The sequence below is a fragment of the Rhynchophorus ferrugineus genome, unplaced genomic scaffold (genome assembly GCF_030347505.1).
Source record: "Rhynchophorus ferrugineus isolate W39M unplaced genomic scaffold, kcgeb_rfMv2 rfM3, whole genome shotgun sequence".
NCBI classification, from domain to species: domain Eukaryota; kingdom Metazoa; phylum Arthropoda; class Insecta; order Coleoptera; family Curculionidae; genus Rhynchophorus; species Rhynchophorus ferrugineus.
The window spans coordinates 51,577,217-51,593,017 of NW_027472582.1; the positions used below are offsets into that span (position 1 = coordinate 51,577,217).

The following is a 15,801-nucleotide window of genomic DNA, read 5'->3' on the forward strand; positions in this document are numbered from 1 at the left end:
ATATGAATTAAATGAATATTAATTAAAACTTATTTAAAAAAAAAGAAAGCACATTGACTCATCTTTGTTGTTTGACATGCTGCTTTTCTTACTAAACCGTTTAAAATATAATATAATATTGAAATGTAATTAACAATAATTATGGCAGTAGCAATATTAAATATATAATGGATTGTCAAAATAGTAGGGCCGGATTCGTGAGCGCAGTGGTCAAGGAGACCGGAAGGTCCTTCTTCTGTTACGATAGACCCGCGTTCGAATATTACTCGGGAATGGTTAAAAATTTATATTTATGATTATAACTGTAATTGTTGTTAAGAAAATAATGCAAAATCTGACAAGGAAAATGACCCCAGCCAAGCAAGTGACCAGGCTGGATAAGACCGGATATCTTCTAAGACGACCTCCAAACTGTTGACTCTCTAGTCGGGTGTAATATTTAGGACCGCAGTTTGGAGCCAACCTTAAAAAGAAGTTCCAGTCCAGTTTTTATTTTTCGGGATACAATCAGATGTACATGTGTTATTTATTACAAAAGCTTTATTGTCTTAAAATCTATTCCATATATAATTGTATAAACTTTTATATTTTTTGTGCCTTTAATTCAATTTTTGAACCTAGTTTTCCAACAACTTTAGAACACAAATATTGATACAAATATATTCTTGATGTATGAGAAGACTCTAAGTAATTATAGGTACATAAAGAATGTAAAGATAAAGACTTATAGAGTCGGAGTTTTAGAAACTGAAAAATTTATTATTATAGTGAAGCATTAATACTAAATAATTAAATAAATATTTAGAGGGTCCCAATAATGCTCAAAAACGCCCAAATCTCATTAAAAATTATTTATTTTATTATTTGACGATTTTGTTAATACAAAATTAAAAAAACGTTAGTATATGTTGGAGTAATGGCCGTTTCTGAGCAATCTCCATGAAATTAACTTAAACGATTTACAGGCAGAAAAAAAATCGGCAAACATGATGTATTTGGTGCAGGCATGTATTCTGATCGTTTCTCACTTTAAAAAGCCATATAATTTTTTCAATTTTTTCCTCACTTTTTTGGCAACATAGAGATAACAAATCGAGAGAACAAGGTTAGTTTGTGTAATGGTGGTTTACATTGATATTCGCATTTTCTCCAATATATATTGGTTATCAAAATACATGCAAACATCTACTAATATTACCAAGTAAATAGAATTAATTGCTGTGGCACTACAAACGCGTAATGTATAAAAGAACACTTCGTATTTAGACCTAATAGGTCTTACAATCAATCTAATCTACGTACAAATTATGTCGAAACTTTTCGAGAATATATAACCCAAAAGAATAAATCGAGTAGTAAAAGAAAGTAACCTAATTCCGAACTGACAGTTTGGATTCCGACAAAAACACTAAAGAATCGACCAGGCCCATAGAATAACGGATATCCGTTATATAATAATGATATAATTGAGCGTTCTTTAAAAGGAAAACAAATATGCTTTGCAGTTTTTGTAGACGTAGCACAAACCTTCAGATAAAGTTGAGCACCTGGACTTGATACATAAATTAATGATAAAAAATGCTGCCAAAGCAACGTATCTTCAATATACTCCCCAGCATTAAACAAGAAATATATTATGTACTAAAAGAAATACCAGCAGGAGTGCCACAAGCCAGCGTCCTGGGACTTATCCTCTATCTACTCTATACCATTCCAAAAGAAAAAAATCCAAAATGTTAATTTATATAACAAAATATGGATATATGGTATAGAGCAGGTATTCCGCTATAATTTATTGCGTAATGCAGGGGACGCATCTTGGTATGTACGCCCTGAGCATTTTTATCGAGACCTGGAAATTCCTACAGGCAAGAAAGGAAGCAAAAGGTTAGCTGGGAATCATGAAGCCAGGTTACACCTCCATGAATCCCAAGGGCTATATCAGCTACTGCATGGATGCCACTCTGTTCGCACACTGAAGAGGACTAAGCCATGGGAAATTGTAATTTAGTGCGTGAGTAAAGGGGCGTAACATGTGTTGCTGGATAGACTATAGTGTATGGATTACAATGGAGATTGTTAACAGTATGGTTGGTCTGGGGGCCAGTTTTAATAATAATTAAATAAAAAAGTATAATATAATAATCATAAATAAGTACATAATATAAGTACTCATTTATTGTGTACTTTTTATATATTTCTGAAATTGTAGACGTTTTAATAATAATATGCTCCCTAACTAACACCTCACTTAAGAAACATTACCTTTTAAAATTTAATTTGATATTAAACATATTGATACCTAAATTTTAAATATTGTAAAAACTAATTAGTTATCATAAACGAAGTTATATCAAATCTCTAAATGACCTTAAAATGTTGTTCAATAATGTTTTAAGTGATGCGGACAGGCGATCTTAAAATTACCACAAACAACACATATGCTTTTGCATATTCTGCTTTAGTGATGTAAATGAGACTATTTTCGTCCTGCTTCGAACGTCGAACGACATCACTTCCAATTGGACAAGTTTATCCATATTCATGTTAGCTGAGGAATATATAAGACGGCGTATCCTTAACTCCACATCGCATTTTCATTCGAAAGTTTGGCGTTAGGAATCGAAGCATCATAGAAATGAAAATCGTACTGGTATTTGTTGCTTTAATCACATTCATTGATATGATACAGAGTTCAACTCTCCATCTATATAAAACAGAAGGTAAATTCTGCGGTGACAGATTAGAGCGTATGATGAGCAGTGTTTGTAAAGATTATTATAACTCTCCTTCGAAAAGAGCGTGTAAGTATTATATATTATTAATATTACATTTATTTATACAACAATTTAATTCAACATATCAATTGGTTTTCTTGATATTTTAATTCATAAATATATTTACACATAATATTTAACTACATATATTTATTATCTCATTACAATAATTAATTAAACCGTTATTGGTACATTAATTAATATATTTAGGAGTATTTTGATGCAAATTATAAAATGTTTATGTTTCAGCTCATAATGCAATTGCATCAATATATCCCAACATTTTTAACTATGATGATTACTACAATTCCGCATCTGATTCCGATTCAAATTCTCTCACTTGGAGAGATTCGTCGTACGTGGCACCCAAATCTCTTTCCGAATTTACCGAAATTCGCAAAAGAGAGGTGATCAAAGAGTGCTGCCTGAAAGCTTGTTCTGTCGATACTCTTTTATTATATTGTCAAGGTTAAATTATAAATAAGCTTATATAGGAATTATATAAAATATAATAAAATTATTTGGAAAATAAAAGTATGTTGACATATGTTATTGGTAATTTATTTAATATTGAATATGCCAAAGTATTTTAATAACACTTTATCAAGCCAGTAACAACTGTAATTTATTTTATATTATTTTAAATATTAACAATTTAATCACTTTCTAAACTAATATCGATAGACTCTATATAATTTTCTCATAGATCTATTTATTAAAGTTTAAGGATGTTCAAAATCCTATTACTAAACAAATTATTCTCGTATTTGTTTTGGTGTGAGATCTTCAACTTTCACTTGTTACTGTTTATATTGATACCGAATTTCTTGTATTCGAAATTTCCTTATGATAAAAGACAACGGCATTATTATTATAAATACACGTGACTTAAACATATTTATACAACCAAAATGTCTAAAATCAGAAGGGCCTCTTGTAGTACTCAAGTGAAACATGATGTTTAGCTTCCTGTTTAGATATTTAATTTAGTTAGATAATACGTTATGCAAAGAGAAAATACCCTAGAAACTATTGTTAATACAAACAAATTATTGTTAATACTCCAAATATATAGAGCAAAGAGAAAATACGATACAATTTGGAGTTCTTCGAAAAATCGAACAAAATTGAAGCCAAGAGGCTGAAAATTTTAATAGTGTTTACAGTTCTGATACTGTAATGCTCCAGCTAGTTTTGCTTTTATCGATTTCCTTCCGGTAAGTTCAAAAATAAACCCCTTCTGGAAGACTGTGAATTTCCATCTGTGATTCACCGGTGAATCGCAACTAAATATTAGTATTTTGTTGCTAAAAAATTCGCCTCAAGAGAGGCTTGTGAAACTCAACTGTCCCGATATTTTGAAAATAGGGATTAGAAGTTTCTGTGACAGAGATAGCCTTTAGTATAACACCAAACTGTTGTAATAAAACGATGCATATTTCACCTAAATAGGATGGTTCTAAATATGTTAAAAAAGCGTTCAATTTCATACAAAAATAATTGTTAAAGGAGAGGTGATCAAAGAATGCTGCCTGAAAGCTTATTCTGTTGATACTCTTCTATTATTTTATCAAGGTTAAGTAATAAATAGGCTTATATATGAAACATATTAAACATAATATAATTATTTGGAAAATAAAATTGTTGCTGACATATTGTTCATTTATTTAGTACTCATTATGCCAGAGTATTTCAATAACACCTTAGAGCAAGTAGGAACTGTTATTTATTCTATATCACTTTAAATATTAACAATTTAATCACTTTCTGAACTGATATCAATAGACTCATATAATATTTTCATGAATTTATTTATCAAACTTTAAGGCTGTTTATCCTAATATAATTTAAAAAAGTTATTCTCGTATTTCTTTTGGCATGAGATCTTCAATTTTTACTTGTTACTGTTTATATTGATACCGAGTTTCTGGGTTTTCGAAATTTCCTTATGATAAGAAGCAACGGTATTAATAGTATAAAGACACGTGACTTGAACATATTTATACAATGAAAATGTCTAATATCAGGAGGGCCTCTCCTAATACTCAAGTGAAAGTGTTTAGCTTAATATGTAAATCTCATATTTGTTAGATCATACGTTACGCAAAGAGAAAATACCCTAAAATCTATTGTTATTATAAATAAATATATAGAGCAAAGAGAAAATGCGCTACAATTTAGAGTTATTTTTCGAAAAATCGAAAAACTGAAGCCAAGAGACCGAAAATTTTAATAGTATTTATAGTTCTGATACTATAATGTTCCAACAAGTTTTACTTTGTCGGTTTTCTTCAGGGAAGTTCAAAAATAAAACACCTTCTCGAATACTGTGAATTTTCAGGTGTGATTCATCGCTGAATCGTAACCAAATAGATCCATTTTCGAAACAAATAGTTACTGCCAATGACGAGAGGTAACTTCGTGTGATCCTGTGATCCTAGCGGAAATGCGGTATACCGGCGCAATTAAACCAAAATTGATGAGTCAAGAATAATTTTTTTATTGATAAACGTTTCTGTGATAGAAATTACCTCCAAAATAACACCAAAGTGTTGCAATAAAGCTATAGATATTTCACCAAAATCGGATGGTTATAAGTATATTAAAAAAGCATTTAATTTCATACTATAATTATTGTTCTCTTTCTACTACTAAAAAACATAAATGCTCATGGCAGTTATTACTAAAAATAAATCGATTTGAATCCCTATTTTAAGGTACCGAAAATATTAATATTAATTTACATATTTTCATATTATCTTTCACTCCAAACATTAGTTTTTTTTAATTATCTTTGCCGAAAAGGCCCAAAATATCCGAAACACAGACAATCAAACGAAATCCTTATTAAAACCCAAACACTGGGCCGGTATCATTAACGTCCAATATTTGACCATCAACGGGCGTCAGCTGTAAAAGAATTAAGCCCCAATAATTCCGCTTCTAAACTAGACGATATCCCTTCAAACCGAAAAGGGAGGGCGAATGATAAAGGAGGATAGCGGCGAAGGAGAGAGAGAGAGAGAGATAAAAGTTTCATCTCTAGACGTTATTAATTAAATTTACTAAGATCCAGCCCCAAAAACCGACGAACGACCTTAGTGTAAACATGACAAATGTGTTATTATAGCGACCTCACATTTAACGATGGAGGCGGTCCGAACGAAAAGCGTCCTGCTGCGTTCGAAATTAGCTCAATGGTGTCCTGCTGGTCGTCGGGCCGGTGCCTCTATTAAATACAAACTAACATATTGTTTCAAATTTGTGCGGTACCCTTTGTAGACAAAATATTTAATAGCTTGTTAAGAATTCTAATTTAATTAAAATCTCTGCTAGACCTATAAAAAATCATAATATATCTCCAACGAAATATGAAATATTTTAATTAATGTTCATTTGTTGTTTATCTGTCGCAAAAATGGTCTTCTTATAAATCTAAAATAAATAAATAACTAGAAAAGTCTTAAGCATAGACTTAATTAATTACACTGAAGCCTCCAACCAATAATAAAAAACCTAAGCTTTCATTTCCTTGAAAAACATGTTATTTATTCTATATAAACAATTATTTGTTTCTTATTAATCTAAATTCTTTTCACTTATCTTACTTATATTTTAATTTAAATAACTTTTATGATATGACACAAAAGTCATCTTATGAATCTATAATTAATTATTTTATATATATTATTATTTTAATATAATTAACTTTTGTAATACATATGTCACCAAAATCACCTTCTATTGTGGATATAATAAGTAAATAAATAAATGGAAATGTCTTCAGCATAGATTTAATTAATTTTAATAGAGCTTCCAACCAATAATTTAAAAAATTAACCATCCATTTATTTAAAAAAAATGTTTTTTATTCCATATGAATAATTTTTTTATCAATATAAATTATTTTCACTTATAATACCATTATTTTAATTTAAATAACTTTTACGATATGACAAAAAAGCAATCTTCTCTTGTATCTATAATAAATAAATAAATAATAGGAAATATCTCAAACTAAATCATAACCCCCATTTTGTTGAAAAGTATGTAATTTATCCCAAATCAATAAATAAATAATTATTATTAATACAGAGAAATTTTAATTAACTTACTATTATTTTAAAATAATTAATTTCTATAATACAAATGTAATCAAAATCACCTTCCTTCGTGGCTATAATAAATAAATAAATAAATAAATGGAAAATTTTTAGGTATTTAGTATTGAATCTAAATGATAATAGAAGTTCCAACAAGTAATTTAAAAATGCTAAGACATTAAAGCTAACTGACTTTGTAGAAAAATCTATAATTAATTCCAAATAAACAATTAAATCATTGCTAAAGGCTATTTTATTTATGTTCAATTAAATAATTTTTATAGCGAACATGCGATAAAAATCATCTCGTTATATATATGGAAAATAAATAAAAGGGAAATAAATTAATAATTATTTAAATTGTAATGGAACAACAAAAAAATTCCATTTCGTTGGGAATATATAATTAGTTTCAAATAAATAATTAAAACAATATCAATGTAGACGCTTGTTAATTGATTTACTATTATTTTAATTGAAGCAACTGTTATGGCAAAATCAGCTACTTACAAACATAAAATAAATAATCTTATACATAGATTCATTTAAATTTTAATGGTGCTATCAACAAATAACTTTAAATATAGCATTCATTCCATTGAAAAATATATAATGAACTCCAAAGAAACAATTAAAACACTATTTTCGATATGAAATCTTTTAATTCTTTTGTTATTTTAATTAAAATAACTTTTACATTACATAAATATGTTTTCCAAGTATTTACGTATGTGTATGAGTTTGTGTATATATACTATTTAAATTTTTATTAAGCGAGCCAATCGAATTGTTAACCACCCATATATTAAAATTCAATTTTATAGACAAACAATGTGACTTTAGCAGGTCAAAACAATTTATTTCTTAAATAGTAAAAATCTGCTCAGTTATTAAAGATAAAGAAAGTAATAACCCACTTTGAATGGGCTGATAAAATATATGAATTATATCTCTAGGATGTACACAGTTATAATAAAACTGTGTAGCTGAAGCTGACCTATTTCTCTAACTAGGGGTCGAATTTCATTGACGGAGATCTTTTACCATTTTACAATTACATATATAGGCCCTCTTACAATCACTGATAAATTTAGCACCCAAAATTCAAAAAAACTTTAACGAAAATTAACAGTAATTTTTAAAATTATTTTTTTATGAAAATGAATATAAGTTATATAAAGGACTTAAATTAAGTAATAATACAAATACTCTAAAATCAATCTAAAGTAACAGTTTATTTTATGTTATAAAATATTTGCTTATATTTCCTTCAATTCATAAAATGATATTAATCTCATCGTATATAACAGGTCAATTTAGAAAGTCCCCAGCCTGACACATAGATAGCGCTACTAGAATTAAATCCATATGTTTAGAAGTAGTTTGTGAATCATACAGGAACAGGAATTTCGCGTGCTGATAAAATATTGCTTTTTGAGGACATTGGCATATTGGCTTTTGAAGGACTTGGTTTGATGCGGAGTTTTCAGATACTGCCACAGGAAAATCAACCATCAAGGATTGTTATGCTAAGTTTAGACGTGGTGAAATGAGGACCGAAGACGGTGAACGCAGTAGACGCCCAAAAGAGGTTGTTACCGACGAAAACCTTTAAGAAATCCACAAAATGATTTTAAAAGGCCTTAAATTGAAATTGAATGAAATAACAGATACTCTAAAGATACCAACTGAGCGTGTACATCATATTATTCACGAATATTTGTGTATGAGAAAGCTCTGTGCAAAGTGGGTGCCGCGCGATCTCACTTTTGACCAAAAACAACGACGAATTGATGATTCGGAGTAATATTTAAAGATCATCAAGCATAATATACCCGAGTTTTTGAGTGACATGGCTCCATCATTTCACTCCGAAGTTCAATCGACAGTCATCCGAGTGGACTGTATACGATGAACCCGCTCCAAATCGTGGGAAAACTCAACAGTCGGCTGGCAAGGTTATGGCGTCTGTATTTTGGTATGCGCATGGACAAATTTGTTGACTACCTTGAAAAAGGAAGGACCATCAACAGCGCCTTTTACAAAGCGTTATTGGACCGTTTCATGGACGAAATCGCCGAAAACCAGCCGCATTTGAAGAAAGAGAAAGTGCTGCTTCGCCAAGACAATGCACCGTCTCAATTGATGCACCGAATTGCTTCTTCATCCACCGTATTCTCCAGATCTGGCCCCCAGCCACTATTTCCTATTCTCAGATCTCAAAAGAATGTTCGCTAGGAAGAAATATTCGTCGAATGAAGAGGTTATCGACTAAACTGGGGCCTATTTTGAAGCAAAGGACAAATCGTACTACAAAAATGATATCGAAAAGTTGGAGGATCCCTATAATCAGTTTATCATCCTTGAAGGGAATTATGTTGAATAAAAACAACTAATTTTGCAATGCTAATTAAAAAATGTGTTTTACTATGGTAGGTCGGGGACTTTTCAGTTGACCTGTTGTGTGTACCTTGGTGATGGACTATAACTGAATTATATTTAAAACGAAAATGGACTTTATTTTCAGTATAACTTCCTTCCAGTTTAATATTTCAACATGGTCAACATCAACGTGGTTCAATTCTTATTCAAAATGGTGTTATAATGTACCAACCTTCTTAAAATTGCACTCGTGTTTGCATATTTTTGCCATTGTTAGCAAATGCTGTATCGTTAGTTTTAATTCTACCGATGATTAATAAATAAGACTCCGCGAACTAATTAAGCAATATAGTATCATGACTAAATATCTTGCATTTCTAATGAAAATCATGTCTCCAGAATAATTAAAGTGTTGCGGGAATGTATTTTAATTCATCAGTATCATTAACATGAAACAAAAATTCAAACAGTGTATTTTCTCTTGAAACTTCGTTCTCGTTTGAGACCTTCTAAGAGTCTCCGCTTCAATGAATAATAAATATTTGATTTCGTTTTTCAAAGAATTCACGGATTAAAACGTTTTCATTCATTTTATGGTGGTAAAATTTGTCGTCTATCTCGATTTTGAATACTAATATGAATACGTCTATGAATATTAATTGCATTTAATAGAACTATTAATAGAAACTGCATTATAATTGCTGCCATGAATGATTAGTGCTTACGTTGAATCTATAGTGCTATACTGGATCCTTTAAGACCACCGCTAGTATTAAATATGCTTTCGTATATGACATATCATAATGGAACCTGCCTGAAAATCAATTTTATAGTAGTGTGAGGAAAATATTTGTGAGTAGGAATTCATTGGCTATTATTAAGCTAGTAAAATGATTATAGCTGCAACAATTTGATGATTTATTTTTTAAACTATGATCCCCTGATTAAACTTGGAACACCGCAAAGTCCAACAATATTTTAATAAGAAGTAACGATATTAATTATGAATATCTACTGTGAAGATAATCTACATATCTATATAATAAAAAAACAATTACAGATAATTATGATGCACTTTTTTATATGAAATCTGCTTCAAATTCGTTGATAACATTTTACTGAGCGATATGACATACAGCGAGACATAATCCAACCATCAGAAAAGAAAATTTGTGTTTATAAAATATAGTGAGGTATCTGATAAGACTAATTCGGTTTTAAAAACCCAATGCAACCCTATTATCTTAAACTCTGAGATTGCAAAAATAATCAATGCTAAATTTATTTATTGTAGTAGGCACATAACGATCTATAAACTAGAGTCAAAGGACTTACAACAGATGATGTTACTGCGTATTAAACCACACCGAATACATTTGTATTTACATAATGTTGAAGCCTCGGTAACAGGCGTTTTCTTGCTAATACTTGTTTCAACGGACAAACAAGATAAAGAGCATACTAGATAGCTACAAAACTTTGAAGGCGAAATGTTGCAGCCATTACTCTATGAAACCGTGAATGAGGATCCCGATCGACTATAATTGATGCATTGAGACTGAGCACTGTACGAAAAACGGCCAAAATACAAGATAGGACACAAAAATATTATTTTTCAGCATAACAGCGCTCGACCACTTGATGTAAAATAGACAAAAACACTTGGAAACAATAAAGTAGTGTTATCCCACTCCATACATTACCCCTTCTGATTACTACTTGTTTCGACATAGGAGTTGTGACTTGTCTTATTTGGTTAAAAAGTAAAGAACCAAAAAGATCTTATTAAGTATATTCGATTTTATGAAAAATAAGTAAAAATTCTTTATTGATTATTTTATTTTTATTTCCAACAAATTTATCAAAGATTTATTGCACTTTAAAAAGTAGTAGTTTTGATTTCCAGGGGGGCAGCAAAATTTAATAATAAAAATCTGGTGGAATTACTGTGTAAAAACGGAAAAAAACAGGCTCTCTCACCAACTGAAACTCGAAATATTAAATAAAACTAAATAGGGAATCGTTATCAACTATAGTTGATTGAAGTTATGCATTTAAACAAAAAATTGAAAAATGATCGGTCGTAATACTGTAAAAGAAACGACATAACTATATTTAATTTCGATATTTGATCTCAAAACTGATCAAAACTATAAAATACCGAACTCCAGTTATTAATGAAAGATAAAAATGTTACAAAAAAGTAAATATTATATATTTTTCCGTTAACAAATTGTTATGAATATTTATACTAAATGGTCACCATCAAAAGGTTATAAAATATTTTCAATAAATGTATATATCCTAATCCTAATCTTGTTTATTCTTTGTATTTTATTAAGATATAAATATTGAATTTTAATGGTATTATTGTGAACAAAACGGCAAATCTATTTATAAGCTCGATAATTCATCTCAAAACTGATCAAGAACTTTAATATCGAATTTAAATTATTAAAAATTAAAAACAAAAATGTTATATGGACGTATTTATTATATGTTTGTCGTATTTTGAATTTGCAACGAAATCTAGATAAAATAAAGGAGGTAACTGTCAGTGGTTATTCAACACAAACCTAAATGGCACCACAATTAACGTAATCTCCGCTGAATAAAAAATAAAAACACCTTTTAGCCGCCTCTATAAGAATGTTGAAAAAGCTTTTCTCTTATTTGCCTTTAACAACATTAAAAAATTCATTTCCCATACATGATATGTTATGAATATTTACACTAAATGGTCACCATCAAACAGGTTATAAAATATTTTCAATAAATGTATATATCCTAACCCTAATCCTATTTATTCTTTGTATTTTATTGAGATATAAATATTGAATTTTAATGGTATTATTGTGAACAAAAAGGCAAATCTATTTATAAGCTCGATAATTCATCTCACAACAGATCAAGAACTTTAACATCGAATTTAAATTATTAAAAATTGAAAACAAAACGTATTTTGAATTTGCAACGAAATCTAGATAAAATAAAGGAGGTAACTGTCAGTGGTTATTCAACACAAGCCTAAATGGCACCACAATTAAAGTAACCTCCGCTAAATAAAAAATAAAAACGCTTTTAGCCGCTTGTAGTTGAATATTAAAAAAGCCTTTCTGTTATTTTCCTTCAACAACATTAACAAACTCATTTTCCATACATGATATGTTATGAATATTTACACTTAATGGTCAACATCAAACAGGTTATAAAATATTTTCAATAAATGTATATATCCTAACCCTAATCCTATTTATTCTTTGTATTTTATTAAGATATAAATATTGAATTTTAATGGTATTATTGTGAACAAAACGGCAAATCTATTTATAAGCTCGATAATTCATCTCAAAACTGATCAAGAACTTTAATATCGAATTTAAATTATTAAAAATTAAAAACAAAACGTATTTTGAATTTGCAACGAAATCTAGATAAAATAAAGGAGGTAACTGTCAGTGGTTATTCAACACAAGCCTAAATGGCAGCACAATTAAAGTAATCTCCGCTAAATAAAAAATAAAAACGCTTTTAGCCGCTTGTAGTTGAATATTAAAAAAGCCTTTCTGTTATTTTCCTTCAACAACATTAAAAAACTCATTTTCCATACATGATATGTTATGAATATTTACACTTAATGGTCAACATCAAACAGGTTATAAAATATTTTCAATAAATGTCTATATCCTGACCGTTTAACCTATTCTTGGGAGAGTTATGAAACCGTCCGCCTCTAAAAGCCGTAAATAATAATTTAATAAACCGAAGAAAAAGGAAAAGAAACGAGAATACTACGGACAGAGAGGAAAAAAAAAGACGATATAATATATAAATTTTCCGCATATTAAACTAAATCGAGAGGGATTCATCGGACATATAATAACCCTAATCCAATTTATTCTTTGTATTTTATTGAGGTATAAATGTTGAATTTTGACGGTTTCACATAAACATTCGGCTCCGAACGTAGACGGGTCCGGTATAAAAAGCGGGTTAACATCTTGAAAAAATGTTAAGAACATGCCCCTCGATAGCGCATAAAAGCCGGTCGGCTCGTCCAATGAATCAATATATAATTATAACCTTAATTAAAATACGCAGCAATTAAAAGCATCATACTCGTAAAGTTTGTTACTCGGGAAAGGACTTATTTTAGGATCGTAAGCTGGGTTTTCGTGGCTTTTTTCTTTATTTTTCCGCGGTAGCTATTTGTTTCGTACGTATATTGAGTAATGATTCAATTGGATTAATTAAATAAGGTTGACGTTTATAATCCGTAAATGCTGTGGCTGGTTATGCCGTATTTTCGTCGTAAATTGCTTTTTACTGCTTCATTATACGCTACAGTCTGTTACGCCTCTAGATCTAACACTACAGGACTCACTATATAAAGCGCCTGTAAAGTTTATTTATGAAATTATATTTTTTCCAGTACCAAATTGAAACCATTATTATTCATAGAACGCGTTTTCAAATATTGGCAGCACAACAATGTATCTTCACGGTAAAACGAATACTTACATATAATGTAAAATACAAAATAAATTATTTTTAACTCTATATACTATTTTCGTCACTGTATTATTTTTAAACAATGTTTAAAGTACTTGGATTATTGAATGCCATGAAAAACTATAATAATCAATTAGCTGACTCACATATCCAATGTCTGTTTAAGACTGAACATGTTTTCTAAAAAAAACTGACAAACTGACAGAATAAGTTGTGCCTTACGGGCCTGTTTCCCTGCTACTTAGTATATCAAAATTATTTGATAAACTGCTGTTAAAACGTATTAAACCATTTATAGAACTCAGCACTGCCCTGCAATATTTCTGGGCGTCTGACACGCTTTTGATTCGGTTTGATGTTTGGGATTAGTCTAGAAAACATTTAAATTTTTATGGCAGAATTACTGTCGAATGCTGGAATCATATTCGGCTGGCATCTATTTCGGTCTTTGGGCCACTCCTGTATCTGCTCGACACTGCTGATAACCCAACAACAAAAGAAACGGTACATGGAATACTTGCGGAGGACACAGTTATTGTGGCAAAATATATATGTATGTCTAATACTGAAGAAAAAATACAAGTAACAGTCAACAAGATGCACAAATAGACTAGAGATTGGAAAATACAGCTAAATAGATCCCAATCTGTCCATGTTAATTTTGCGTTACGGCCAAATGGCAAAAACCTAATTATATCACTTGACGAATACCCGATTCACCAAGCAGAATCAGCTAAATTCCTCGGCATATATCTCAATGGTAGGTCAAATTAGAAACATCATGTTAGACAAAAAGCAAAGCAGTTTATTCTCGAAATCAAGCAACTGTACTGGTTAGTCGGAAGATAATCTCAACTTGACCATTTAATAGAGATTGGTTCATCAGTTAATCAAAAAGCTAATTCAGACCAATTGGATTCAAATATGTGGTCGCACTAAGTCATCAAATCAACTAGTAATCAATCACTACCATAAAAGTCTTTTGATCAATTACTAAGGCATACCGCCACGTCATTAACGCTTGGACTGCGCTATATCCACGAAATGAACCCGTAAAGTTATCTGAGATTACACAGATTGAAAAATTATGTGATTCATAAATCACATTAATGTAGAAGCAATACCTCTACAGGACAACGCACTGGAAATCACAAGACTGAAGAGAGCTGAAACATACTACAAAAACACAATCTATAAATGTGTTACCATTAACTTTAGCTTAAATTAGTCTAATTTAACACTAATTGCAAATGAAAATTACTAATAAATTAATATTATATATTGTATTATATATATTGAATATATGCACGATGCACAATAATCGGATTGTGCTAAGCGTACCTAATAAAATATATTTTATTTAAAAAAGATATATCTTATTGTGAGAAATCACTGATTGAAATAAAATCAAAATCAGCAACGTTTTAGTTCCAATTGCTAAGTGTTGGGAGACTACTAGTACTAGTTAAATATTAGTACACAATTATAAGCCAAAATCAAAACAAAAAGCTCCTAAAGTGACTGAATCCATTAGTCAAAAACGTTAAATAATACCATACAGTAAGTCTCAAGTTAAAAACTACCACATACGATGAGAAAAATTACGTCACGTCAAGAGTAGAATTTATGATTTATCTGCAAATTTCAAGATATAAAGGAGATATGTTGGACTCAAAGTAGAAACACAGAACATAAACAAAGAGAACATTAGTAAAAAACTGTTTTGCAAATTAAGATTCAAGCGTATCTTATTATCTTATCTTATATCTTATTCAACAGAAAAAGTGGAATGTGGGATTGCTTAGACTCCGAAAGAGTGTATTAGACGCCTTGGTTTACCATGGTTAAGACTCGATAAAATGTGTAACCTTTCAGATTTCGAAAAAGGGCTAATTGTTGGTGCTCAATTAATGTGAGCACAGCTGCACTATTTAACGTTTCAAAAGCCACAATATCCACGGTAATGATGGCAAACACAAGACAAGGTAAAACGTGACTATCAATATCGTGGTACACAACTGATCATG

General features: G+C 30.1%; 2 protein-coding genes across 3 annotated transcripts in view; one reads left to right on the forward strand and one right to left on the reverse strand.

Moving 5' to 3' along the window:
• Al (aristaless) overlaps positions 1-15,801 on the reverse strand; it is a 248,081-nt gene that overhangs the window by 15,015 nt on the left and 217,265 nt on the right. The gene's annotated exons all lie outside the window — the stretch shown is intronic.
• LOC143194164 (uncharacterized) lies at positions 2,585-3,324 on the forward strand. The gene is made up of 2 exons (XM_076400751.1): positions 2,585-2,804; positions 3,027-3,324. Exons 1-2 carry the CDS (start codon positions 2,639-2,641, stop codon positions 3,248-3,250), a joined length of 390 nt encoding a protein of 129 aa, XP_076256866.1. The 5' UTR covers positions 2,585-2,638; the 3' UTR covers positions 3,251-3,324.

What these genes read in the sequence shown, in the direction of transcription:
- LOC143194164 (XM_076400751.1), top strand. Translation starts at nt 2,639, where the DNA reads ATGAAAATCGTACTGGTATTTGTTGCTTTAATCACATTCATTGATATG. An exon ending in CTCTCCTTCGAAAAGAGCGT is followed by an intron (nt 2,805 to 3,026) that starts GTAAGTATTATA and finishes TTTATGTTTCAG; the next exon opens with CTCATAATGCAATTGCATCA.